The 23,200-nt window shown below is 31.4% G+C and overlaps 1 protein-coding gene across 15 annotated transcripts in view; it reads left to right on the top strand.

Moving 5' to 3' along the window:
- The window catches only part of LOC134228814 (receptor-type tyrosine-protein phosphatase epsilon-like), a 51,339-nt gene extending 31,936 nt beyond the window's left edge, over nucleotides 1-19,403 (top strand). For 6 of the 15 annotated variants that reach the window (XM_062710509.1, XM_062710518.1, XM_062710514.1 and 3 more), the window contains exons 6-27: nucleotides 3,187-3,327; nucleotides 3,483-3,623; nucleotides 3,891-4,025; nucleotides 4,528-4,662; nucleotides 4,923-5,043; nucleotides 5,307-5,368; nucleotides 5,577-5,797; nucleotides 6,112-6,205; nucleotides 6,770-6,834; nucleotides 7,296-7,332; nucleotides 7,800-7,897; nucleotides 8,744-8,872; nucleotides 10,010-10,164; nucleotides 10,696-10,831; nucleotides 11,257-11,403; nucleotides 11,736-11,829; nucleotides 12,295-12,368; nucleotides 12,599-12,733; nucleotides 14,029-14,148; nucleotides 14,258-14,415; nucleotides 15,045-15,180; nucleotides 18,694-19,403. In XM_062710509.1, coding sequence (XP_062566493.1) covers nucleotides 3,187-3,327; nucleotides 3,483-3,623; nucleotides 3,891-4,025; nucleotides 4,528-4,662; nucleotides 4,923-5,043; nucleotides 5,307-5,368; nucleotides 5,577-5,797; nucleotides 6,112-6,205; nucleotides 6,770-6,834; nucleotides 7,296-7,332; nucleotides 7,800-7,897; nucleotides 8,744-8,872; nucleotides 10,010-10,164; nucleotides 10,696-10,831; nucleotides 11,257-11,403; nucleotides 11,736-11,829; nucleotides 12,295-12,368; nucleotides 12,599-12,733; nucleotides 14,029-14,148; nucleotides 14,258-14,415; nucleotides 15,045-15,180; nucleotides 18,694-18,792 — 2,633 coding nt within the window. In that variant the 3' untranslated portion in view covers nucleotides 18,793-19,403. Of the gene's footprint in view, nucleotides 1-1,449; nucleotides 1,603-2,867; nucleotides 3,012-3,186; nucleotides 3,328-3,482; nucleotides 3,624-3,890; nucleotides 4,026-4,527; nucleotides 4,663-4,922; nucleotides 5,044-5,306; nucleotides 5,369-5,576; nucleotides 5,798-6,111; nucleotides 6,206-6,769; nucleotides 6,835-7,295; nucleotides 7,333-7,799; nucleotides 7,898-8,743; nucleotides 8,873-10,009; nucleotides 10,165-10,695; nucleotides 10,832-11,256; nucleotides 11,404-11,735; nucleotides 11,830-12,294; nucleotides 12,369-12,598; nucleotides 12,734-14,028; nucleotides 14,149-14,257; nucleotides 14,416-15,044; nucleotides 15,181-18,693 lie in introns of all 15 variants that reach the window. The other 9 variants (XM_062710510.1, XM_062710520.1, XM_062710515.1 and 6 more) reach the window with 5 other exon arrangements.
- The last annotated feature ends 3,797 nt before the right edge of the window (nucleotides 19,404-23,200 follow it).

Genomic DNA, 23,200 nt, shown 5'->3' on the forward strand with positions numbered 1-23,200 from the left:
GGAATCCAAGTATGTTTAAAAGAAGGGACATGCCCTTTTTCTAGCGGAGATGATTATGAAATACTTTAAACTTAGTAGCATCATTGAAAAAATCTCAAGAAATATTGGGCCAAAAAATATCATACATATGAAGGAGTCTCTCGAGGTAGAGTAGATTCACATTTGTTCAAATCATGCCCCTAGGATCAGGGTGGTCTACAATGAATAGTTTCTTTCATAGTAAAACAGGATTAAAAATCTTTTCCAAAACAGCTGATTGTTCATATTTATATGGAAGTATACGTAATTAAGTAGTTCAAATTCAAATTTGTTCAAATTCTGCCCTCTGGCGATATGGACACTAAAGAAAAAAAACCTTATTAAAAATCTCCTTTCAAAAACAACAAGTCATAATTTATCCTTTTGGAAGCAGGAAATGAAGATTCAAATTTGTTCAAATCATGACACAAAGGCAGTTAGATTGTGTCACAAAAGGTGATCAAAATTTTGCAAAGGAATATATAGGACAATCTGTGCAAACCTTCTCAACACCATGAAAGCAGTTATTGGTCATATGGTAGCATTTAAGTTTGTTAAAATCCTGATCCCAATGAGTAGGGGAGGAAGCCAGAATTAGGATCCAAAGTTTTATGTTAGATTACATATGAAATATATAAAAAAATCTTTATAAAAACAGCTCAACCATGAAAGGCAAAATATTTAGTTTAGGATGTGCGGAATAAATTTTTTTCTAACCATGGCCTTTGGGGAGGTCTGGGCAACAATGGGCGATCGAAGTTTTAAATAGGAATATTTAAACAAAATCTTCTAAAGCACAGCAAAGCTTTAATTTGTCATAATTATGTGGAAGCATAATTGGAAAGTCGAGATTCAAATTTATTTGAATCATTTCCACAGGGGGTTCGGATGGGTCAACATAGAAAGGTCGAGGTTTTATATGGGGTTTAGAATATTTAATACATATTTTGTGCCAGCACCTACTGTGACAGGGGACGTCGATTTATACAGTCTAATCCAAAAGACTTGTCTCCACGTCCCGCAGTGGCTTCAAAACCGTAACAAAAGGATCAATTATCTATTCCACGACTCTGGAGCAGACGTTCAAACCACTGTTCCTAGCTGGTGAAGCAAAAACGTATTTAGATATTTTAAAAATCAATGTAGATCTCAGTATGAATAGAGCATGAGGGGGTATTTTAGACAACTTATATTTGATCTTGTAATTACCGAAGTGATGTTTTTCTAGCGATACAGTGTGTTCATGTAAACCATGCGCCTTTTGATCTTTAAAAATACTAGTAGTTTGCTGCTTAAATGATTAATTTTTTCAAAACAATAGTTATCCTTTCCCGAATTATAATTCTGATCAAGATAATTAACTTTGTATATTATCCTTTGATCTTATAGATATAATATATATTTGTCTCATTTTTGGTATTTATTTCGAAGGTTGTGAAAAAAATCAATACGGAGAAAACTGCACGGAATGCGGAGAGCGGTGTGTGGATTGTCATATTGTGGACGGATGTGTGAAGTGTCAATCTGGATTCACCGGCAGAAACTGTGAGGACTGTGAACTAGGCTATTCCGGACGAAATTGTAGTAAGGTTTTCCCTTTTATTCATTTGAGTAAAATATTATAAACGGTCCAAAAGCCGTTAGAAAAAGGGAAGTCGTTTTCAATTAATTTCATAATTCAATGTTTGTTTTGATATACTGGTATCTGCATTTAAAAAATCTCGGACAGATTTAAACACCTAATATTTACATGTATTTTGGATATGAAATGTTCTTTTAGATTAATTCTTTAGATGAATAAAAAGATCTTATGTTTTGCTTTATGTATTGGTAATTTTAATTTTTTAAAGTCAGAAATGGACTTTTGCAAGAAGCACTGACTTTGACAGTTGACGATTTACTTGGACATGCAAATCTGTATAGTACACGGAGTTACAGAATTGATAATAGATCAGAAACCTTTTTTTAATGGTCACAGTTATGTGTTAGGGGCACTTACTTGTGAAGGCCGGGAGTTGATGGTAGGGAGTTTGTCGTTTTCTTCAAGGAGAACTTATATGTATTTTGAAATAACCCGCTATTTTCGTTGAATTAGATGTTTAGCTAAATATATAATCGTAAAGTAGCACCCATACAATGCCGTAGTGTAAAAGTAACCCGTCAATTTCAAAAATCAGAGCTCTATTCAAAAGTCCAATAATGTCAAAAATGGTCTCAAAAATGTTCAAAATGTTTTTGAATTATTCGGGGAATGAAGTTGAAATCTTTATCTTCAGCATCCAGAGACTAATTGAAATACAAAACCAAAATATACCCATTTATACTTACTTTATAAAATAATGACATTTTTCATAAATATGAATATGATTTATATAATCAACATGACTCTAAGCATATACGTAAGACATGTATTTTATGACCTAAACTGTTTTGCATGCAGTATTAAGGACATACGCAACGTACCTTTTTATATATCTACTGATAATTTTTCAAGATATTTTTAATTTTCAGATAATAGCGCCATCAGATGTTCATAGGCAAAAAATCAGCATGCTTTACCAGGGGTTTAAAAATATATCAATTCTTGTATAATTCAAATAAAAATATATTAAAAATACTAAACATATATTCTACATTTACAGCGTAGGTGTTTTGTTGATCCAAACTTGTTTTAAAAGTTGTGCACAACAGTATATATAATTATACATGTATACACTAAAATGTAGCAAACAGTTCTTTTATGTATTGCAAGTCTGCAACGCAATTGAAAAAGACAATAAAATTGTCTTGCAATGATTTTTTTTTTTTATGTTTTCTTATCTTTTTTCTAACTGAAATGCAATTTTCAGAGCCCTGTCTGACGGGATGGTATGGTTATAATTGTTCCCAGTCGTGCAGTGTAAATTGTTTGGAGTCAGGAAACTGTGACAAAGTTACCGGAAGCTGTCTCAGTGGATGTGTGTCTGGATACAGGGGAGATAAGTGTTTACAGCGTAAGAAAATCACATGACTCTGAATCTTTTATATGAAGTATTTTTGACCTAAAACTTTGCTCTTTCAAGACGGAATATACTGAATCATACAAAAGTAGATTACATTTTGTTATTTAGTTAATTTTAATACATTTTTTCTTAGCATGTTTATATATGTTTATATGCTTTATTTCAGCTTGTGAGAATGGAACATATGGTTTGAAATGTCAAGAACAGTGTAGTGAGTATTGTTTAGGGAATGAAGTTTGTGATAATGTAAATGGAAGCTGTATTAGAGGCTGCGAAAAGGGATACGAAGGAAACCGGTGTTTTAATGGTTTGTATGAGCAATAGATATTTCTAATAATAGTTCCAATAAAAATTAGTCAAATAAAATTTGTTAACGCACATACATTTAAGTCATACTTTTGTAAACATTTTCCGATGCTAATATAGATTAAATGATAGGTGGGCATTATGTTTCATTGACAGCTTGTAAAATTGGAACGTATGGAGAAAACTGTAAATACAACTGCAGCGGCCATTGTTATTTAGATGAGCCATGTGACAGATTTAATGGCTCATGTCCAGCCGGATGTGACGTCGGATGGTCAGGATTTACCTGTGGAAAACGTATAGCATGCATTGTTTTAAGAAATAATCTTTAATTTATAGATTAATACAATAAATGTGTCAGGATCTTTGTGTAAAACGTGTACAACGCCATGTATTAATACATAATAAATTATTATGTATTAATTTTAATAATAAATGTACAGATACAGTTGCAAAATTGGAAATCAATTTAAGATTACAAATATACACTTTCTTACAACCTTTACTTACAACTTTGGTATTTTTAAAAAAAATTGTTAAAATGTTTCATACATTTGTTTTTAGAATGTCAGCAGGGTAGATATGGATTCCAGTGCAATAATTCATGTACCACATGTAAGGATATGACGTGTAATCATGTTAACGGGTCATGCTCTCTTGGTTGTATCGACGGCTGGACGGGTGCCTTATGTGCTGAAGGTGCGTACAGCAAAATAATTTTTATCAACGTGTGAGAAACGTCTGCGAGTTTCACTACATGTACATATGTTACTTCGCAAATATTAATCGAATTACTTATTTTGCTTTGCATCGTACAAGTGAAAATTTTAGCGAGACGCAAATTTAGTGATTTCTCCATAAAAATAGGATTTTTTTTCATCGATTTTAAAATGCTCACTAAAAAAAGCAGTTACAAATAAATTGCAATTAAAATTTAGTGATATTGAATTTTGGCAATCTCAGCACCCTCGTTTATAATGCCAAAATTAAACTCTCGCTAAAATTCTACTAATAGGTATTTGTTGACAATATGTCCTCAGTCGCGAAAATAAATCGTACTGATTTCAAACTGACGCCTCGGGAAAAAGAGATGACGCGAATAGTAGTTGGTTTATGTTAATAAATTGTACTTTCATAAAATGGTTTCATTCGATGCTGATCAGGAAATTAAATTTACGTAAAACTTCACTTTTGTCTACAGTGTGTCCCGGTGGTTTCTTCGGTCCTAACTGTTCTAGTCGATGTGGAAATTGTGAAAATGAAACCTGTCACCATGTGAACGGAATGTGTCCTGGCAACTGTAAAGAAGGATGGAAAGGAGAGAAATGTTTACAAGGTTCAATGCTCATCCGTGACTTAAGTCTTTTATGTCAATCATTCTGGAATATGAATTTTTTAGAATTAAAAGAAGAAAAACAGTCAGTAATAACTTTTACAAACTGTAAAATTTGGGAAAATATGACAGATTTTAATATATATTAGTTGAACTATTTTTTTTTCAGTAATAAGTTGTTGGTTCTGAAACGTAGTCATTTTTGTCTGTTAAAACTGAAGCTTGGCACTTATAAGTCGCTAACTGACCTGTTTTTCCTGCAGTGTCTGCCTTGATAACCGATGAGGACACCCCGGGTACCCCTCTCAGTATGCCTGTAGTGGCTGGTGCGGCTTTGGGTGTAATGGTGGCTCTAATACTTATAATTATTGTCATAGTGATCAGGTAACGATATGCACTGTGTAATTTACAAAGTCTCCTTCTCTTTTTACCCCTTACCTTTCGTTCAGTTATTTTGAAGTTAAATAACATAAATTTGGGAAAAGGAAACAAACAGTTGTTTTTTTTGTATTTGGGAAAATCTTAAATCATTTTTCCATTAGGAATGTGCTAAACGTATGTTCTGTATTTCATTTTTTTCTTAAGGGGTGCCATTGTTTAAAAAGAATGCACTTTTTGTATTACAAAAAAAATTAATTGTAATTTAGGGTTCGAAGGAGACATAAACCATTAACAAAACCTGAGAGTAAATGGCATCAAAAGTTAGAAGGTAAATTAGTAGTAAAGTTATTTTATCAAGCTCTACAATCTAGACCGATAATTTTCTATTTTTAAGTATAGGACCTTAAAACAAAACATAATCTTCCTTATTAATTGTCTCCTTGAGTATATCACGTAAATTATTTATCTTTTGAATACACTACATTATTTGCTTGACAAAGATTTCTTTTAAGCTGGCATGTTCTCATTTGATTCAGATCAGACAAATATGGACCCACTTGATAATAAAACAAGTCCCACAGGGATGAATGGACAGATTGATGGAGCGGATGAATCAACTTATTATAATATTGAGACAACAGAGACAACAAGAAAAACCCATGTGGACACTTCAATTAACATTCCGATTGCAAACTTAGCAAATGTTATTGCTTTGAAGATGAAAAAGGAGTGCAGTGATTTCAAAAAGGAGTATGGGGTAAAAAGAATGCACCTATTTTTTAAATTCTTTATTAGTATGCTTATTTTAAATAGTACTCTTCAATATTGTTCTAATAAATTGCTGTTTTGGCAGATTTTTAACGCAAAGTAAAGAAATATTAATTATTTTGGATGACGCTAGGCAATTCAACTATAAGGAAAGATTTTGCCATTCATTTTCCTCAAACAAGACCTTCTGCAATTTCCTCAGCAATACTTTTACCTTCATTTAAAATGTTTTATTACGTGTAGTTCTTTGGCCATACCTTCTGTATTTTATACATACATGAATATTTTAATGTTTTGTTTCAGGATATCCCGTATGGTGAAGAGACTCATATACCTTGTACAGTTGGAAAACTTCCAGAAAATAAGGCCAAAAATAGATTCAAGACAACATTTCCATGTATGTCACTCATGTGCAAAATTAAAGAAAATATATGTCTACATAGATTTTATATAACTTTAAGTTTGTCTTTTTGAGGAAGGGGAAAGCTTGGCTGAAATGTGACATTAAAGTCAAACAAGAAAAACATATAAATGGATGTTAAATATTGCTTCGACTCATATAATACTTTCTCTTCTTTTGTTTTCTGTTCACTGTTCAAATAAATTCAAATTTGATGTAATTAAAGTTGACTAAAGGGATATTGTAATTGTCCTACAGTTATTTTATAATTAATTAAAGACTTATTCCTCTCTACTGTCTAGCTGAGGCTGTTGACCTTTTATATTTCTGACCCAATGATATTTTGTAGAAAGACTCTCTTTTTTATCAATATCAAGTGGCACAAAGCAAATGAATTTGCCCTATAAAACATAATTTACTTACAAATGCTATAAATCCTTATAATTATGGTGCTGTTTTATTTCTGTCTTTGATATTTCTTTAACTGTTTGTACTTCCCTAGGTCTATGTGAAATAATTCAGTGTGCTTAAGTAACATTTCTTTTGATTCATTTTATACAGATGACCATTCTCGGATTGTCCTTGAAAATACAGAGAGTGACTATATCAATGCAAATTATATAAAGGTAAGTATTTTCACAACCTGACATCTTAATCTTTTTTAATTTAACTTGGATAGGAAATGAATTTCTATATATGAGTTCCCCAATCAAAGTTAAGCTATGTAAAACATACAAAAAACTGTAGACAAAACAAATTTCTGTTTGTTTGAAAGTTCATTCGAAAAATTCCACTCATATTATGATGTCAACACCTGTCGATGGAGGGCTGCTAATTTACACCTGTGCTTGGCACTTACGGTCTTTGAGCAGTGTGGTATTTTTTGTGATAGTACCTACTGCGAAAGGGGGCTTTAATATGGTCTCATTTGAAGGACTAGACTAAGTGTCACAATGCAGGTTCAAACCCACAATATAAGGATCATTACCCAACTCTTTACAGGCGATTTTAGATTAAAAAAATAAAAACAAAGTTAAAAATAATTTAAAATGGATATCTTTAGATAAAAATTAATTTTTTTTGTCAGAATATGAAAGAAGAAAGAGTATATATCGCATCACAAGGTAAATCAGAGTGTACAGTAAAGCCTTAATTGAAAATAAATGTTACAACAAATTTGGTACACAAAAAAATAAACAAGTAAATATAATTCAGAGGCACAATTTCTCTTAACTATGAATAGTTCAGTAATTGTCACTTTACTTCTCAATTCTTTATGTCCTTTCAATTTAGCAATGGCTCTTTATTTCAAACATATCACTTTACATTTTCAATGTGTCATAAGAAAAAATTATATAATTACATAAAGGTTTTTATTACCGGTATTTACTTTTGTTTTTGATAATTTTTAATTTTAATAATTGCTGATTATCACAAGATATGCGAAATATATAGAAGGAAAAAAATATTTAAAAAAAAAACAAAAAAAATCACGTGGATAAAATGCAGTAAGGAACCTTTTCTTTTATGAATGACTTTTCTTTTATGAAAGACTTAAATTCACATTATATTAATGAAACACTTTTACTAGGACCTAAACCTAACACTATGGCTGATCACTGGAAGATGGTTTGGCAAGAGAAAGTTTCCGTTATTGTTATGTTGACTAACCTTATAGAAGGAATGAAGGTAAGAAAATTGATTGATTGTATATTGTATGTTTTACGTCCCATTAGAGAATATTTCACCTTTATAGAGACGTCACCATATATCGGTGGAGGACTTCAAATTTTGACCTTTACTTGGCACTTACAGCCATTGATCAGTGAAGGATTTTTATCGTGCCAACGTCTGCCATGATAAGGGGCTTCGGTTTTTTAGGGTCTTATTTAAAGGACCCGCAACTTTTACTTCAAGGTGCCGAGAGCATGGCGAAGAAACATTTCCACCCATTTTTATCAACTTAGGTCTCTCGCGGCCGAAATTCGAACTCACGACCTTTCGCATACGGAGCGAGAGCTCTGCCGTGAGGGTAAAAACATGTGGGTCCATTCTCAGAAATACCTCTGGCTAACAGTTTCGTATCCTGTACATATATATACATGAAAGTAAATATGAAGATCTGGTTTCGTTATTCATATATGCCAAACATATACAGATAAAATTAATTTGTTTTGTCTTCTTACATTTTAATGTATACAAATATTCGACTCTTGAGACAATTTTAGTATATACCTTAACTTGAAAAAATAAATTTGTTTTTTAGATTACTTATTTTATTATATAAATTTGATACTAAAGCTTGAAAATGTTGAAGAGTTTAACTGATTTTATTTTTTCTTATTCCATTTTCATATATATTAAACTTTTTTTAAATGAGAAAATGTTCTCCAGACATGAGCACTCTTATTTTTATACCAAAATGCTCATAATATTGAAGAATAGTAAACATTTAATTTGATAAATGTCAAATCCTAATCTTTTTTAAACATGATCTACAGGATATTTCCATTGTTTCTTTTCCATTGTTTTCAGAAAAAATGCGAGAAGTATTGGCCTGATTTAGACATTGAAATGATGTCTGGAAAATTTAAACTTCAACTTTTACAGGAGAAAACATATGCATACTATGTCGTCAGAAGAATAAAAGTCACTAATTTAGAGGTAAATCTATATTAAGTTTTTTTCTCTTTCGCAATTAGCTTGCATTTTGTAAAACTAGTGTGAATCAAAATAGTATTTTTTCAAATATCATTGCTTACTCAAAATAATTAATGACACAGCTTGTTTCTCAAGTCTCTCCTTAATCTGTTACTTGATATATCTTTAAAACAAATAAGTGTAGGGGATGAAGCAGTGCTTCGTTACACCCATAACTTCTACGGATATAATGATCTTCCTGTTTGTTTCTAGAGGAGCAGAATTGAAATAAACTGATGATTCATTTCTTTAGATAACAGACTAAATGACACATTTTTAATCTAAAAACTGCGTATATAATATAAGTAAACTAGGTCATCATAAAGGACTATTAAGTGCCATGCATTGATTGAGAAATGTTTACTTATATTCGGGATTAATGAATTGGTCATTTTGAGGTATGATGAAAGATTTAAATTTTGCAGTGGTTTGCCATTCTCATTTTCCTTTCGACATATTTCAACAAAAGATTTTATTACTAAAAATTTATTCCTTTATCCCCCTTCTTAAATAAGGGTTATATACATTTTCACCTATCAGTTGGTGCATAGGTTGACCAATGTCTATGGAGATCAAAAGACCAATTGTTGTCTGCGAACAACATCTTCAGAAGGTTGGCTTCTCTTTTGTTCACTAGAAGTATGAAAAGGTTGCTGTCTGTCTTCAAAATACTTTTAAAAGCAGGTATCAAAGTAGCACTCTTATAGCTTCAAACAGTGGACCTATTGATTTTTAGGTTTTAGGGTCCAAAGTCAAGGACCAACTTTTCTGGAATGAGATATCTTATTTATCCTTTCCTTAAATACCAGTATATATTGATACCTATAGAAATTAGATGATCCTATTGCTTTTGAGGTCAAATGTCAATATCTGATAGAGTTCTCAATTGTTTTTTCTAATAAATACCATATGTTAAAAATACCTTTCAAAAATAAGAAATTATATTCGAAATGTTTTTTCTTATAATACTTTATTACTAAGTTATTGTCATAATAACGAGTTACATTATATCAACAGTTAAAATCAATTACTTCATGTATCGTGACCCAGTTTCATTTACATACTAGTGTACTGTCATAATAACGCTATTTTTATCAACAGTTAAAATCACCTACTTCCGTTATCGTGACCCAGTTTCACTACACCCAGTGGCCCGACCATGGCGTGCCTGATCCACTAAGTTTGGCAATCTTCCAAAAACATGTGAGGCGGATCCAAAACGAACATAAAAACAACCCACTTCTCGTTCACTGCAGGTTAATATATTCATAAGGCAAAAACGTAAGAGCTTTAAAGGATACAAATCAGGAACTGAATAAGGAACAGTCTTCCATCGTGTGCTTGTGGCGTCGTCTGTACTGTGCTCCCTTTTTTTAATATAGCTTCATTTTTAATCGCTTTTTTTATTTTTTAGAGAATGTAATGGTTTTTCTGTCCCTTACTCACATTGTTGCACTGTTAAAAAATAATATACAAGATTTATAACAGAATGTTGAAATATATAATAAATGAGGATGATTGAAATTGACATGGGAGGCCTGGTTAACATTTAATCTTTAACACTGCATTTATAAAATATAAAAAATTATATTTACAGATTTATTTCCACATATGAATATAAATATAAGGAATTACAGTCTAGCTTGTTGCTGTTTCATTTACATCATAGTCTCCAGCTATCATTGATGCCTTTGCATTCTCAACACGCGAAGACAGTGATTCCAAAAGTAACCTTGCATAAAGTGTTGGAGATTTTCTTTAATGTGTAACTGCTTTTTTATCATCAGTGCCGGGATAGGGAGGACTGGCACATTTATAGCACTGGATGCTCTGTATCAGCACGGCCTGGAGACGGGGTCTGTCAATGTACAGGGATACGTCAAAAAGATGAGGGAGGACAGAATGAGTATGGTCCAGAACTGTGTACGTATCCAATCAAGAATTTGGTATTATTTCATCAATAAACATATATATATATAATATATATATATTCTTTATATACTGAAATCTTTAACAATCTACATCGAAAAGTATAATCTTCATTCCAAGTCGTAGGTATCATTTAGTATGATAATAGGGAAAAAATTAGATGCTGTCGACAATCTTTTTTTTTTTTTTTTTTATCTATGATTAACTATACAAAGGTTGAAATTCTTGGTCAGTTTGATAACTTATAATATTCATACCTTTTTTGTGTATAACTAACGTAAAATGGAATGGAATAGTTCTGAAATTATTATTTTAAAACAGAATACATGTATATTGTTGAGTTTGTTGATTTTTTTTCTTAAGATATGTTTAAAGCTTTGATTTTAACAATTATTACTAAGTCTAGAGAATCATTTTAGGAGCAATACATAGAACTGTATAATGCTCTCCTGGAGTCATTTAAAGGTGAAAGTTACGTTATTTCCAAGGACGCCTTTTTGAATGACATCAGAAAAATAAGTAATGCAACAGAGTCCAATCCCAGCTGGATACAGTCACAATTTGAGGTGGGCAACTGAAAATACAGTTTGTAGATAATTTTATGATAAAATTAAGTGATAAAAATATTACGTATGGCAAAATCTGAACCAATTAAATTTTTGATCGACAAAAATAGATTAATTGTTTATACATCTAAAACTACTGCACTGAAAAGAATGCCTCAAAAGACATTATTTATGCTGATTGAAAATATGAAAAGTATTTATTTGTTGAATTTGAGTGAAATATTACACCTTATCTAAGTATTAAGGATATGGTTCTTTTGTTTTTAACTTGAAAGTGTTTACTAAATATTAACTGTGTCAATATTAAATTAATGTTTCTGAACTAATTTTAGAAGCTACAGACAATCAAGAAATCATACACTGATGATAATAAGAAAGAGGGGTCAAGACACAAGGAGCTCAATATGACAAGGAATATAATGCCAGGTAATTTCGGATTTTAAACTTAAAAGGTTTCTTTAAATGTAAATTACAAACGCACCTGGCGCTCTTATTAACATATTAACCTTTTATTTCACGAACTTATTATAGAAAAGGTTCTCAAATTGTTTGACTGATGCTTTCTATTACCAATCGATGGTGAAAATGTGCACAGAAATTTGAAAAAAATGACATATTTTCTGACTTTCCTTTGACATCTGAGTATCCTTTGATTGATTTACTAACATAACCTACAATGAAATTGTAAACAAAAGAAAACAAAACAAATTTAAATCTAGCAAAACATGATACATTGACGTTTTATTTTTTGTTCAGTTTTCCTTGATTGGGGAAGTAAACAGCTATTCTGATTAAACTTATTCGGACACATCAGCCGATAGTTTGTTTGACATTTTGATTTTTAAAATATCTATTATCCTGATTCTTTTGAAAATCATGTCCTTCTTTCAGTGGATAAATACCGGGCAATACTCACGTCAAATATATCGGGAAGAAGTAACTATTACAATGCAGTGTTTTTGTCAGTGAGTGGAAAATAAGCTGTTTACATCATTTTAAAAAAATCAATAATTACTTCGTTCATTATATTATATGATACTTTCATAACCATTGAAAAAACTCTTTAAGATTCTTATTTTTTCTTTAAATAAAATGTAATTTTTCAAGTTTATTTACATATAGCTTTTACACTTCTTTATCTTACTATAGACATTTACAACTTTATATATTGTTTTTCCATACTCTTTTATTAAAGACCTTTACGGATAAGGATGTACTAATTGCCGGCCAGTACCCCCTATCTGGTAATTCTATAGACCTGGTTCGTCTTCTGCTAGATCATGAGTCCAGCATTCTCGTCTATGTCAATCGTCTTTCAGATGTTCCATCGGTAAGATATAAACAAGAATTAAAAAAAAAACTTAGGAACTAGGAATTACTGGAGAGGAAGTTTTTCTCAGAATCTAATTATTTAACTGTGTTGTCACTAAATCTTAATTTTTTTAACAGACGCTTTGTTCATATAGATATTTGAAAAAAAACGGAAAAACAAAAACAGCAACTTTAATTTCGAATCATTTTGATATTTTTTTTTACTCATTAATACACATTTGATTAAAGATGAACATTTCTCATAAATAGGCACCGTCAGACAGATATATAAACCCTTTGATTTCGTTACACCCGATTGCATGGCCGATATGTAGTATTCCTACCGTGGTCTTAATTTTTTTTGCGTTTATTCTTTTTTATTACACACTTAGTAATAAATACAGGTTTTTTTGCAAATGCAATATCTAAATTTTTTGCGTTTTTTGGCTGATAATTATATCAGCCCTGAACATTTTCTGTAAATTGTAAAACAGAACTTGTGATTACACAATGTTATTTTAACTCTTTGAAAATAAGGTTAATCTTAATTTACAAATACATGTAATAGATTATTTTCAAATAACGGATCGAGTGCATTGAAATAGTAAAAACAAACCCAAATTGTATGAGACAATAGACCATGTACATGTAAGAAAAAAGTCCATGCATGATTAAAAAAAAATGCTGTATTTTAAAATTGTAATAAACATATTAATACATTCCCTTTTCCACATCACATCCTGTATCAGGTCTCAACCAATATCACGGCAATGTAAGATATGGTGCATTCTCTATTTATATGGGTTTTCTGTTTGTAAATTATGTATTGACTTGTATTTTTCATGAAACTGTTATCTTGTTTTGGAAATAATGCGTAAAATTTGATAATGTCGATGCAACCGAGATCTGATGCACTCGTTATATTAGGGAAATTGTAGTGTTAACGGAAGCTACTCCTTATGTAAGGGTTGTAGGGGAAAGCTGGGAAATATGGCGGACTATGCCTTTTTATGAGTAGTGTTTAGCTTTTGGAAGAAAAAATATTGGGACAAACATATACGTTATTTATCCGCATGAAAGGTGTTTGGAGATATTCTTCAGTTTGTACACGCTTAGCAAATAATGTAGTGCTTAAATAAAATCCCTTGCAATGCTTAAATCCAAAAGACAGAATCATTTTATGTTTTCTGAATGTAAAGGACCCAATACTAAAAATTTCATCTCAAAAATAATGTTTACGTATTTTGTATTTGAAAATACATTACTAACATTGTTGATTTTTTTTCATATATTTAAACTAAATCTCTTTTACAGTCTGATGAATGGTTCCCAGACAAGAAAAAAAATTTACACCCTTACGAGTTAATCAAGGAAAAGACTTCCAGTGTGTCTCAGACCATTCGAAAACACGATCTTAAAATTCGTCATTTAGATGTAAGCTTAAATGGCATTTTAAGATTAAACTTTGAATTGATTAATTGGATATATCTCTTCTCCGTGGAAAGCTTGCATTGAAATTATTCTCTTATATGCTCATTACTAGGATAATGCCTTGCATCCAATCAGTCTCTTTGAAATCTTGTCCTGGACAATTAAAGATACTTTGCCAACTGACGCCAATACCATGACTGACGTCATAAGAAATGTTCAAATGGAGGTTGCCAGTCAGTCTACTAAGACTCCCATCACTATTTTGTCCAAGTATGTATTTTTTATTCAAAACTGTAACAAACATGTACTGAGTTGCTCAAAGGTATAAAATTAGATAATGTCAAAACCTTGTTCATCTTGAACTTAATGTGTTAAAAGCAAAATGAGAGAATGCAATAGAGACGTTCAACAAATAATTACATGTACTGTAAAATGAGGGAAAGAAAGGTTTTAAATGCTGTATAATTTTCTTATATACTGTTGATTGACAAATAATCACGATGGTTTGATTTCGCTGTGTTCGCGATTTATAATTTTTCCGTGAAATTAAACCCATCGTAGTTGTTATTATTTGTTTTTAAATCGTTGAAATGCTTATATGAAATTTTGAATTAATTTTTTGCAGCGTGAAATTAAAACCATCGCAAATGGTACTTTTTGAGATGTCGTTAACTTTTACACCGTGGAATTAAAACGACTTACCGTATAACATATTGTCAATCCACATACCAAAGAGACAGTTTTAATAACCTTTACCAGTGTAATTTGTGCTTAAAGATTGTTTTTTTTTTTACATTTTGGTTTTTTCGTACCTGGAAATTCTATTATCTTTTTTTATATTTGTTTTTACCAAGTTTCTATTTGTATTTTTAAAATAAAGTTTAACTAAACCATTTCAGGGATGGAGCAACTGGTTGTGGGGTGTTTTGTTGCATTTATAATGCTGTGCAACAGCTTCAGCAGGATGATGAGGTCGATTTGTTCACGATCGTTAGACAGCTTCAGATACGGCGACCAGAAATGATCTCTACCGTGGTTAGTTCTCTAAAGATTCTCTTAATTTGAAAAGAAGATATCGGAAAATCTTTTTTATGCTCAGATCATTTAAAATCAAGTGCTTTTCTGATTTCTATTTTGTCTGTTGTCCCTGATAACATGTATATTTGTATGTTTGTTTCTTATATGCCATAGTACGCTTTAGAAAAAAAGACATTTAACCTACGGAAAGGCATTCTTATGTAGAATGTCTTTTGTTTACTCAGAATTACATATATATCCTAGTTTTACGGTAAACGTTGGAAGTTTAGCAAGGTAATAATTTCTACGAGGTATCAAGGTAATATTTGGGCATGCGCAATCAGTAAGATATTTTTGGTTCAACAATACTTTGTTTACAATAACCAATGTTTGAAAAAAAACCCACATCTTTTAAAACATTCACTCATTTTACTTTATAACTGTATATCTAAAATATATACATTAAACAAGTTGATAAAACAAGAATATCAACAATCTTGTTTAAAGTCATCATTTCGTAAGGTTTGTGGTCAATACAATGACCTTGTCAGCAAATGCAATTTATCATTGAGTCAAATGCTTACTTACGTTTTTCATATTTATTGTTAGTCCATTAACATACACTGAATTGACGACAGATTTTTCCGTTATTTCCCGATCTTGACAAGGAGCACACAGCAGGTGTGACCAGTCGACAGGAGATGATCACTTCTCCATGGCACCTGATCCCACCCCCAATGACTTTGAGGTCCGACTTGTATAGTTTTATGGACTTTTGATCTTGAATACTGTTCCTTATCGCCATATATTTCATCGTTATAGTTTGTTTCTTGAAGTCTTGCATGAATATGATAATAAATCAAAATTTTACGAAAAATATTGTCACGGAAGTTAATCGTTATGGAAGATGATTTCCTGCAATAAAAGTTAAAAATTTCGGCAATAATTGAAGTCGACCTTTGTTTTAGGATGTAAAACAAAAGTATACAGCATTTTGCTCCTAAAATACTAATTTTTTTTATATCTTTCATTTAATGAAAAAGCTTTCATAAATTTCAGTGAAGCAAGTTAAATATTTCAGAGACAACTGCTTTTTTTAAAAAAAAATCATTTTGCTATACTATTATATAGAATGTAATGTCCTAAAATAGCTGACTCGCAACACTTGAATCGATGATATAAGGTTCCATGATCATTTTTAGATTAGTTTTCATCTCCATTTTGTGCGTGAAATTTAAAAACAGGATATTTATGGACGTTCTTTGATTTTAGCGACATACTCTAACTCGCGGGAAAGATGATTCATGCATTTCTTTACGAGAAGTGGGTTGTTTTGTTTTCATTTTTTTAGCTCACCTGAGCCGAACGCTCAAATGAGCTTTTCTGATCAAAATTTGTCTGTTGTCTGTCGTCGTTGTTGTCGTTGTCGTTGTTGTCGTCATAAACTTTTCACATTTTCATCTTCTTCTCAAGAACCACTAGGCCAATTTCAACCAAACTTGGTACAAAGTATCCTTGGGTGAAGGGGATTCAAGTTTGTTCAAATAAAGGGCCAGACCCTTTTCCAAGGGTAGATAATTATGAATTAGAGAAAAATTAATGCCATTTTTAAAAAATCTTCTTCTCAAGAACCATTGGGCCAGGAAAGATGAAACTCATGTGGAATCATCCTCAGGTAGTGTAGATTCAAGTTTGTTCAAATCATGACCCCCGGGGGAAGGGTGGGGCCAAAATGGCCGATCAAAGTTTTACATAGGAATATATAGGAAAAATCTTTAAAAATCTTCTTCTCAATAACCACTGGGCCAGGAAAGATGAAACTCATGTGGAATCATCCTCAGGTAGTGTAGATTTAAGTTTGTTCAAATCATGACCCCCGGGGGTAGGGTGGGGCCAAAATGGCCGATCAAAGTTTTACATAGGAATATATAGGAAAAATCTTTAAAAATCTTCTTCTCAAGAACCACTGGGCCAGGAAAGATGAAACTCATGTGGAATCATCCTCAGGTAGTCTAGTGTAGATTCAAGTTTGTTCAAATCATGACCCCCGGAGGTAGGGTGGGGCCAAAATGGCCGATCAAAGTTTTACATCGGAATATATAGGGAAAATCTTTAAAAATATTCTTCTCAAGAACCTTTGGGTCAGGAAAGATGAAACTCATGTGGAATCATCCTCAGGTAGTGTAGATTCAAGATTGTTCAAATCATGACCCCCGGGGGAAGGGTGGGGCCAAAATGGCCGATCAAAGTTTTACATAGGAATATATAGGAAAAATCTTTAAAAATCTTCTTCTCAAGTACCACTGGGCCAGGAAAGCTGAAACTTATGTGGAATCATCCTTGGGTAGTGTAGATATTAAATTGTTCAAATCATGACCCCCCGGGGTAGGATGGGGCCAAAATGGCGGATCAAAGTTTTACATAGGAACATATAGGGAAACCCTTCTTCTCAAGTACCACTGGGCCAGGAAAGATAAAACTTATGTGGAATCATCCTCAGGTAGTGTAGATTCAAGTTTGTTCAAATCATGACCCCCCGGGGGTAGGATGGGGCCAAAATGGCGGATCAAAGTTTTACATAGGAACATATAGGGAAACCTTTTAGAATCTTCTTTTCAAGTACTTCAAAGCCAGGCTTCGTTATATTTATAGGGAATCATCATCAGGTAGTGTATGTTCAAGTTTGTTCAAATCATGACCCCCTGGAGGGTGTAAAATTCAAGCCCGCCCCCCCCCCCCCCCCAGTTTACTTTCAGTTCTGATCTGATCTGTCTTTTTTCCTAGCCAATTGCTCAGGTGAGCGATGTGGCCCCTGGGCCTCTTGTTTCAATATTAATTACAATCTATTTGGAACGCTTATATGGCTGAAAATTTCATTTTGAAATTCGTAAATGAATGAAGCAACGTTAAAATAAAGAGCAATACGTTTTCAACATTAAATTTTGTTCAGTTCGAAACTTTTACTGCAAATATCAGTGAATATTTACATTCACTGTGCTTTTCTACTATGCAAACTGTGGAATTAATTGGAAAACCATTTTCGTATACACTCTCGCGTAGAAAAATACACGGAGGAACGTGCGCTAAAGTGACGTCACAATGAGGCTACAACGACGTTAGTAAACATGCAACAATGTAGGGCAGCGAGTAATACAAACATTGAGTATATCTATTGTGCTTTAAGACATTTAAAATGTAAACATATGGAATGTGTTAAAGTTTTGTGTGAATCATTGGTGTGTAAATCCCACAGGACTTGCACGCATGCATATTTTTCATGAAATGCTTCACGAAATAAGCCTACATGACAAATCTGTGTGATTTACACACCAATAAATCACAGAAAACTTAAAAACATTCCTTAAATATTTACTAAACCGTATGCATTTGTAAAGTATTCCAGTTGAAATTGATATTTAAATTTGTAGCGAAGATATTACATCTGTAAATTTGTAAGCGTCATTAAGAATTATTAATATGGCATGTGTTTGGAGAATGGCTGATGAAACAAAGCTTCTTTTTCGTTTTTAGGAGGAATATCACTATTGCTTCAGAGATGTTTCGAATATCTTAACAGAGAATTCATCAGAAGTTTACAACAACACGGAATGTGTTTACGCAAATACATAGGTCTTCTACTTTTCCATCAAAGCGTGCAACATTCTACTTGCTTCTGTAAAAGAATGGACACAGACCATTATTCAATTTGGACGTGAAAAACCTAATTTTTTAAATAAGATTCATCATCTCTATTGACTGATAAAAAATACTTATTGTTTATCCCATTCTCAAAGTTTTTTGCACAAATATTATATCTGAAAGAGACTTATCAGATATTGATATTTCACCTTGATATTTTCTTGAGAGAATACTAGTTATTAAATCCAGTAAGAGTTAGTGCTCTTTGAAAAGATTTTTAATAAACGCCGGTCTATCATAAACCCAGGGAATGTCAGGTAATCTTTATGTGTGTGTATAAGTATGTTTTTGAAGTAGATATTCTAAATGATCATAAAAAACATCATGCAGTCTTCATTCATAGACATTATGAAAGGCAAAGATGAAAAAAATGTTATGTACATGTATGTATAGCATAAAAATTTATGGGGTTTTTTTTACAAATAGTCGTTCATGTGTAATCATCATCGAATTTCGAATGTGAGCAGGAAGTAGTCCCTGGCTAAAAACCATCAAACTATCCTTTTTTATTATATTATCACAATAAATCATGATCATTTGTTTCTTCAATCTTCAATTTTGCCGAATTATCGATGAACATATAATATATATTCCTTAATTTTCTTATTAAAGAATTGAAAAAAAAAGATTTTAAGGTAAATAATATAACCATACAATGAATATGCAAAGACAACAAAATTAGACAATTATATATATGTAAAATTAAAGAATACAAGTGAAAAATTATACAATATAGACTTAGCGTGTAAGAATGAAAATGGAGTATATAAAATGCATTGTATGAATGTAAATTATATAGTACAATCTGAAAATTACAAAATACAAAGAAGACCATAAATTACAGTATTAATGAAAAGATATGCAAGCAAAATAAAAAAATATATATATAGAATGTTAATGGAACATTGAACAATACAATGGAAATTGTATACATATCTTGTAGAAACAGAATATTGAAACGTTTGGCATACAATAAAACATGTAAAGCATACGTATTATAAAGATAACATTGCAGTGTATATTTACCGGAAACCAGATTTCTTCACGTTATAATCCAATTCAATTCAAAGTACCTAAAATCTTCCTGTTGCATTATTGTTTTTTATAGCGTTCAAAAAGATTTTCCTTGTTTCTAAAACAGCTCTCAGATTTGAGGGAAATATTGAGTATATTAAAGATCCCTTTGCTAAGGATGCGATCAAATCTGCCTTCAAAATGCATCAGAAAATGGATCATCTACTCGCTAAAGAGTATGACGATCCCGATGTAAAATGTTAAGCACGCACTAACTTTTCAACAAAGGTATGCGGTGTACCAATCTCTTGTTTTGGGAATAATAAAAATTTGTCTGAAGTTGGATTTTTCTGTGTTGAAAAGTAAAAAATAGTTATTTTAAATAAGGTAAGTACATTCGTTTTACACGCATGTAGTTGTCATAATAAAGTTCCAATCATTTCTAATTATTTATTCAAAAGTTAACTTTGTATTTTTTTTCAATAAGTACACATCTTTGCTGATCTATAATCTATACATTATATGTTGTCGCTTAAACAGAAAAAAATACAAACTATATAGATGCAGGAAAAAAACAAGAAAGAATTCCAAGTAAAAATGAACCTTCATTTCTTTTTACGGGAATGTGTACTTAATGCTGCATAGTGTGGTCGTTTTTGTTTCCACGAAGAAAAATTTAAAAGTCATAGGAATTTTAGTAAAGTTTATTTTTAGAATCTACATAATTATATACAATAGTTTAATTAAAAATCAAAATTAAAAATGGTGTTAAATATGTTTTTTTGGCGATATGGTACATTTGATACAATACAACGACGGATTTTTCTGTAATTTCCTGATCGTGACAAGGAGCACACGGCGGGTGTGACCGGTCAGCAGGGGATGCTTACTCCTCCATGGCACCTGATCTCACCTCTAATGTTTCGGAGGCCCGTGTTTGCTCTGCTTTTATTTTGTATTGTTTTATGGACTTTGAGATTGAATACTGTTCGTTATCTCCATATCCTTGTTGATATAACTATTTTGTACTGAATGACGTCTTAATCATAAACCATATCTTTTAAATTTTCCCTCCAATATTTTCATTCCAAATGATTCATGAGGCAAAATGTATTATTAATATATATTTACAAAGCATTAGAATTGTAACAAATACAAAAATTTTAAATTGTTTTGCGTAATCAATTAATTGAACCTTTTTGCACTCAAAAGATGCCATTTTTCTAGAATTTAAAATTTGACAAGCAAATAAGTTATTTTGAAGTCGTAAACTTTTACAGAATTTAAGCAGATTGATTAAATAATATTCAACAACATCAATTAAAATCTAACCATGTTTACATGGAATATTCTGATCGTCGGTCAAAACAAATAATTTGTACAATTGCAATAAAATCATCTCATTTTCCGCAATGGAATTTATCGAGATAGCGAATAGTATTCCAACTCAAAAGTCCATTAAACAATACAAAAATAGAAGCAGAGCAAACAAGGACCTCCAATCATCAGAGGTTGGATCGGGTGAAGATGCGGAGTGAGTATCCCCTTCCAATATTATTAATGATGTATTTTATGCTGATTGATTTTGAATCAGTTGTAGGATACTGTAGATTCTTTAAAAAGGGAAGCATTCATTATGGCATAATTTTGCGAGAAGCACCGCTGGCGAAATAAAATTATTCTCGTTTTTATGGTGCTGAAATCAATGTAAAATCTTTCGATTAACCGCCAACTCGCGAATTTTTGATCTCGCGATTTGACTTAAAGGCATTCGGCGATAAAATGCAGCGCGAAAAATCATAGACCAACAGTACTGTTGATACAAAGAATAATGCCAGGTTATTTTCAGTATTAAAATTAAAATCAGAGATCTTTTTAACTAAATTCACAAAGTGCTTTTCAGATATAGATGAGTTGATGATACGATTGAAATGATGTATAAATTATCTTAAAGTTGAGCAGCAATATCATATTTTTGATATATTTCCGACATCAGTATTGATTCAATCTTGAAGCTGTTATTCGTTTTTCTATGCAATATTACAAGTAATTAAAATGCCAATTATCACTTCAAATTTAAACCTGTTTATCGGATGATAGCAATTAGCCATTTGATTTGACTTTAAAAAGGCATTCGGCGATAATATGCAGCGCGAAAAATTATAGATCTACAGTACTGTTGATACAAAGACTAATGCCAGGTTATGTTCAGTATTAAAATTAAAATAAGAGATCTTTTTAACTAAATTCACAAAGTGCTTTTCAGATGTAGATGAATTGATGATACGATTGAAATGATGAATAAATTATCTTAAAGTTGAGCAGCAATATAATATTTCCGACATCAATATTGATTCAATCTTGAAGCTGTTATTCGTTTTTCTATGCAATAATACTAGTAATTAAAATGCCAATTATCACTTCAAATTTACATGTACACTTATCTATCGGATGATAGCAATTAGCCATTTGATTTATGAATAGCAATACATACACTGTACATTTGTGAGTCATTAAGTTGAAAAAATATGTGACTGTATGATAACGAAATTAGTTAGGTTCAAAAAGAGAATCTTACATATAATGTTTCCAGTACTTATAAGTGTACCTCATAGCTAATGACTGAATATTTTGATTCTCTAACATACAATTTGACAATAATGTACTTGCAGGTAAATTGTATTGTCTTTTAAAAAATAAATTTAACTTTAAATTTGTTATAAAGAAAATTGTTGATGAACAATCAGCATGCATCAGGATACATGAAGTGTATTTGAATTTATAAGGAACAACAACATCGTCATATTAAGAGAAATAATTATTATATAATAATTATATATTTGATATGATATATTTTTTTTATCATTATATAAAAAAAGATGTCACTATTTTCTGCTATCTTTTTATTGACTTGATAAACAGGTCTATAAATATCGTATCTCAAACTGTTTCCCTTAAACCAGAAAAGATTATCTTGTAATAGATTATTGAAAATAAGGAAGAACTGGAAATTGCTAGTGTTTCTTCCGACATCAGAGTAGTTTTCAAGAAAAAAAGAACATTTAAATTCTAAATTTATACTGAACAACAGGATGCAGTAAAAAATACTTGAAATAACTTTGAATATACGTGATACAATAGTATGCCTTGAAATACAAAGAATGTGCGCTGTATGAATTTAGGAAATATACTTTTAAGTTTTATATAATATAATACTTATTTGATTATTTGATGGAGAGACCCTTGAAGTGTGAAGTGAGCGTAACTAATTTCAATGAACACTTCAGGCTTAGCACATGCAAAATAGTCATCAGCATCTACCTGG

This window comes from Saccostrea cucullata, unplaced genomic scaffold, assembly GCF_032062105.1.
Source record: "Saccostrea cucullata isolate Sc308-1 unplaced genomic scaffold, CSIRO_AGI_Scuc_v1 ctg566, whole genome shotgun sequence".
NCBI classification, from domain to species: Eukaryota; Metazoa; Mollusca; class Bivalvia; order Ostreida; family Ostreidae; genus Saccostrea; species Saccostrea cuccullata.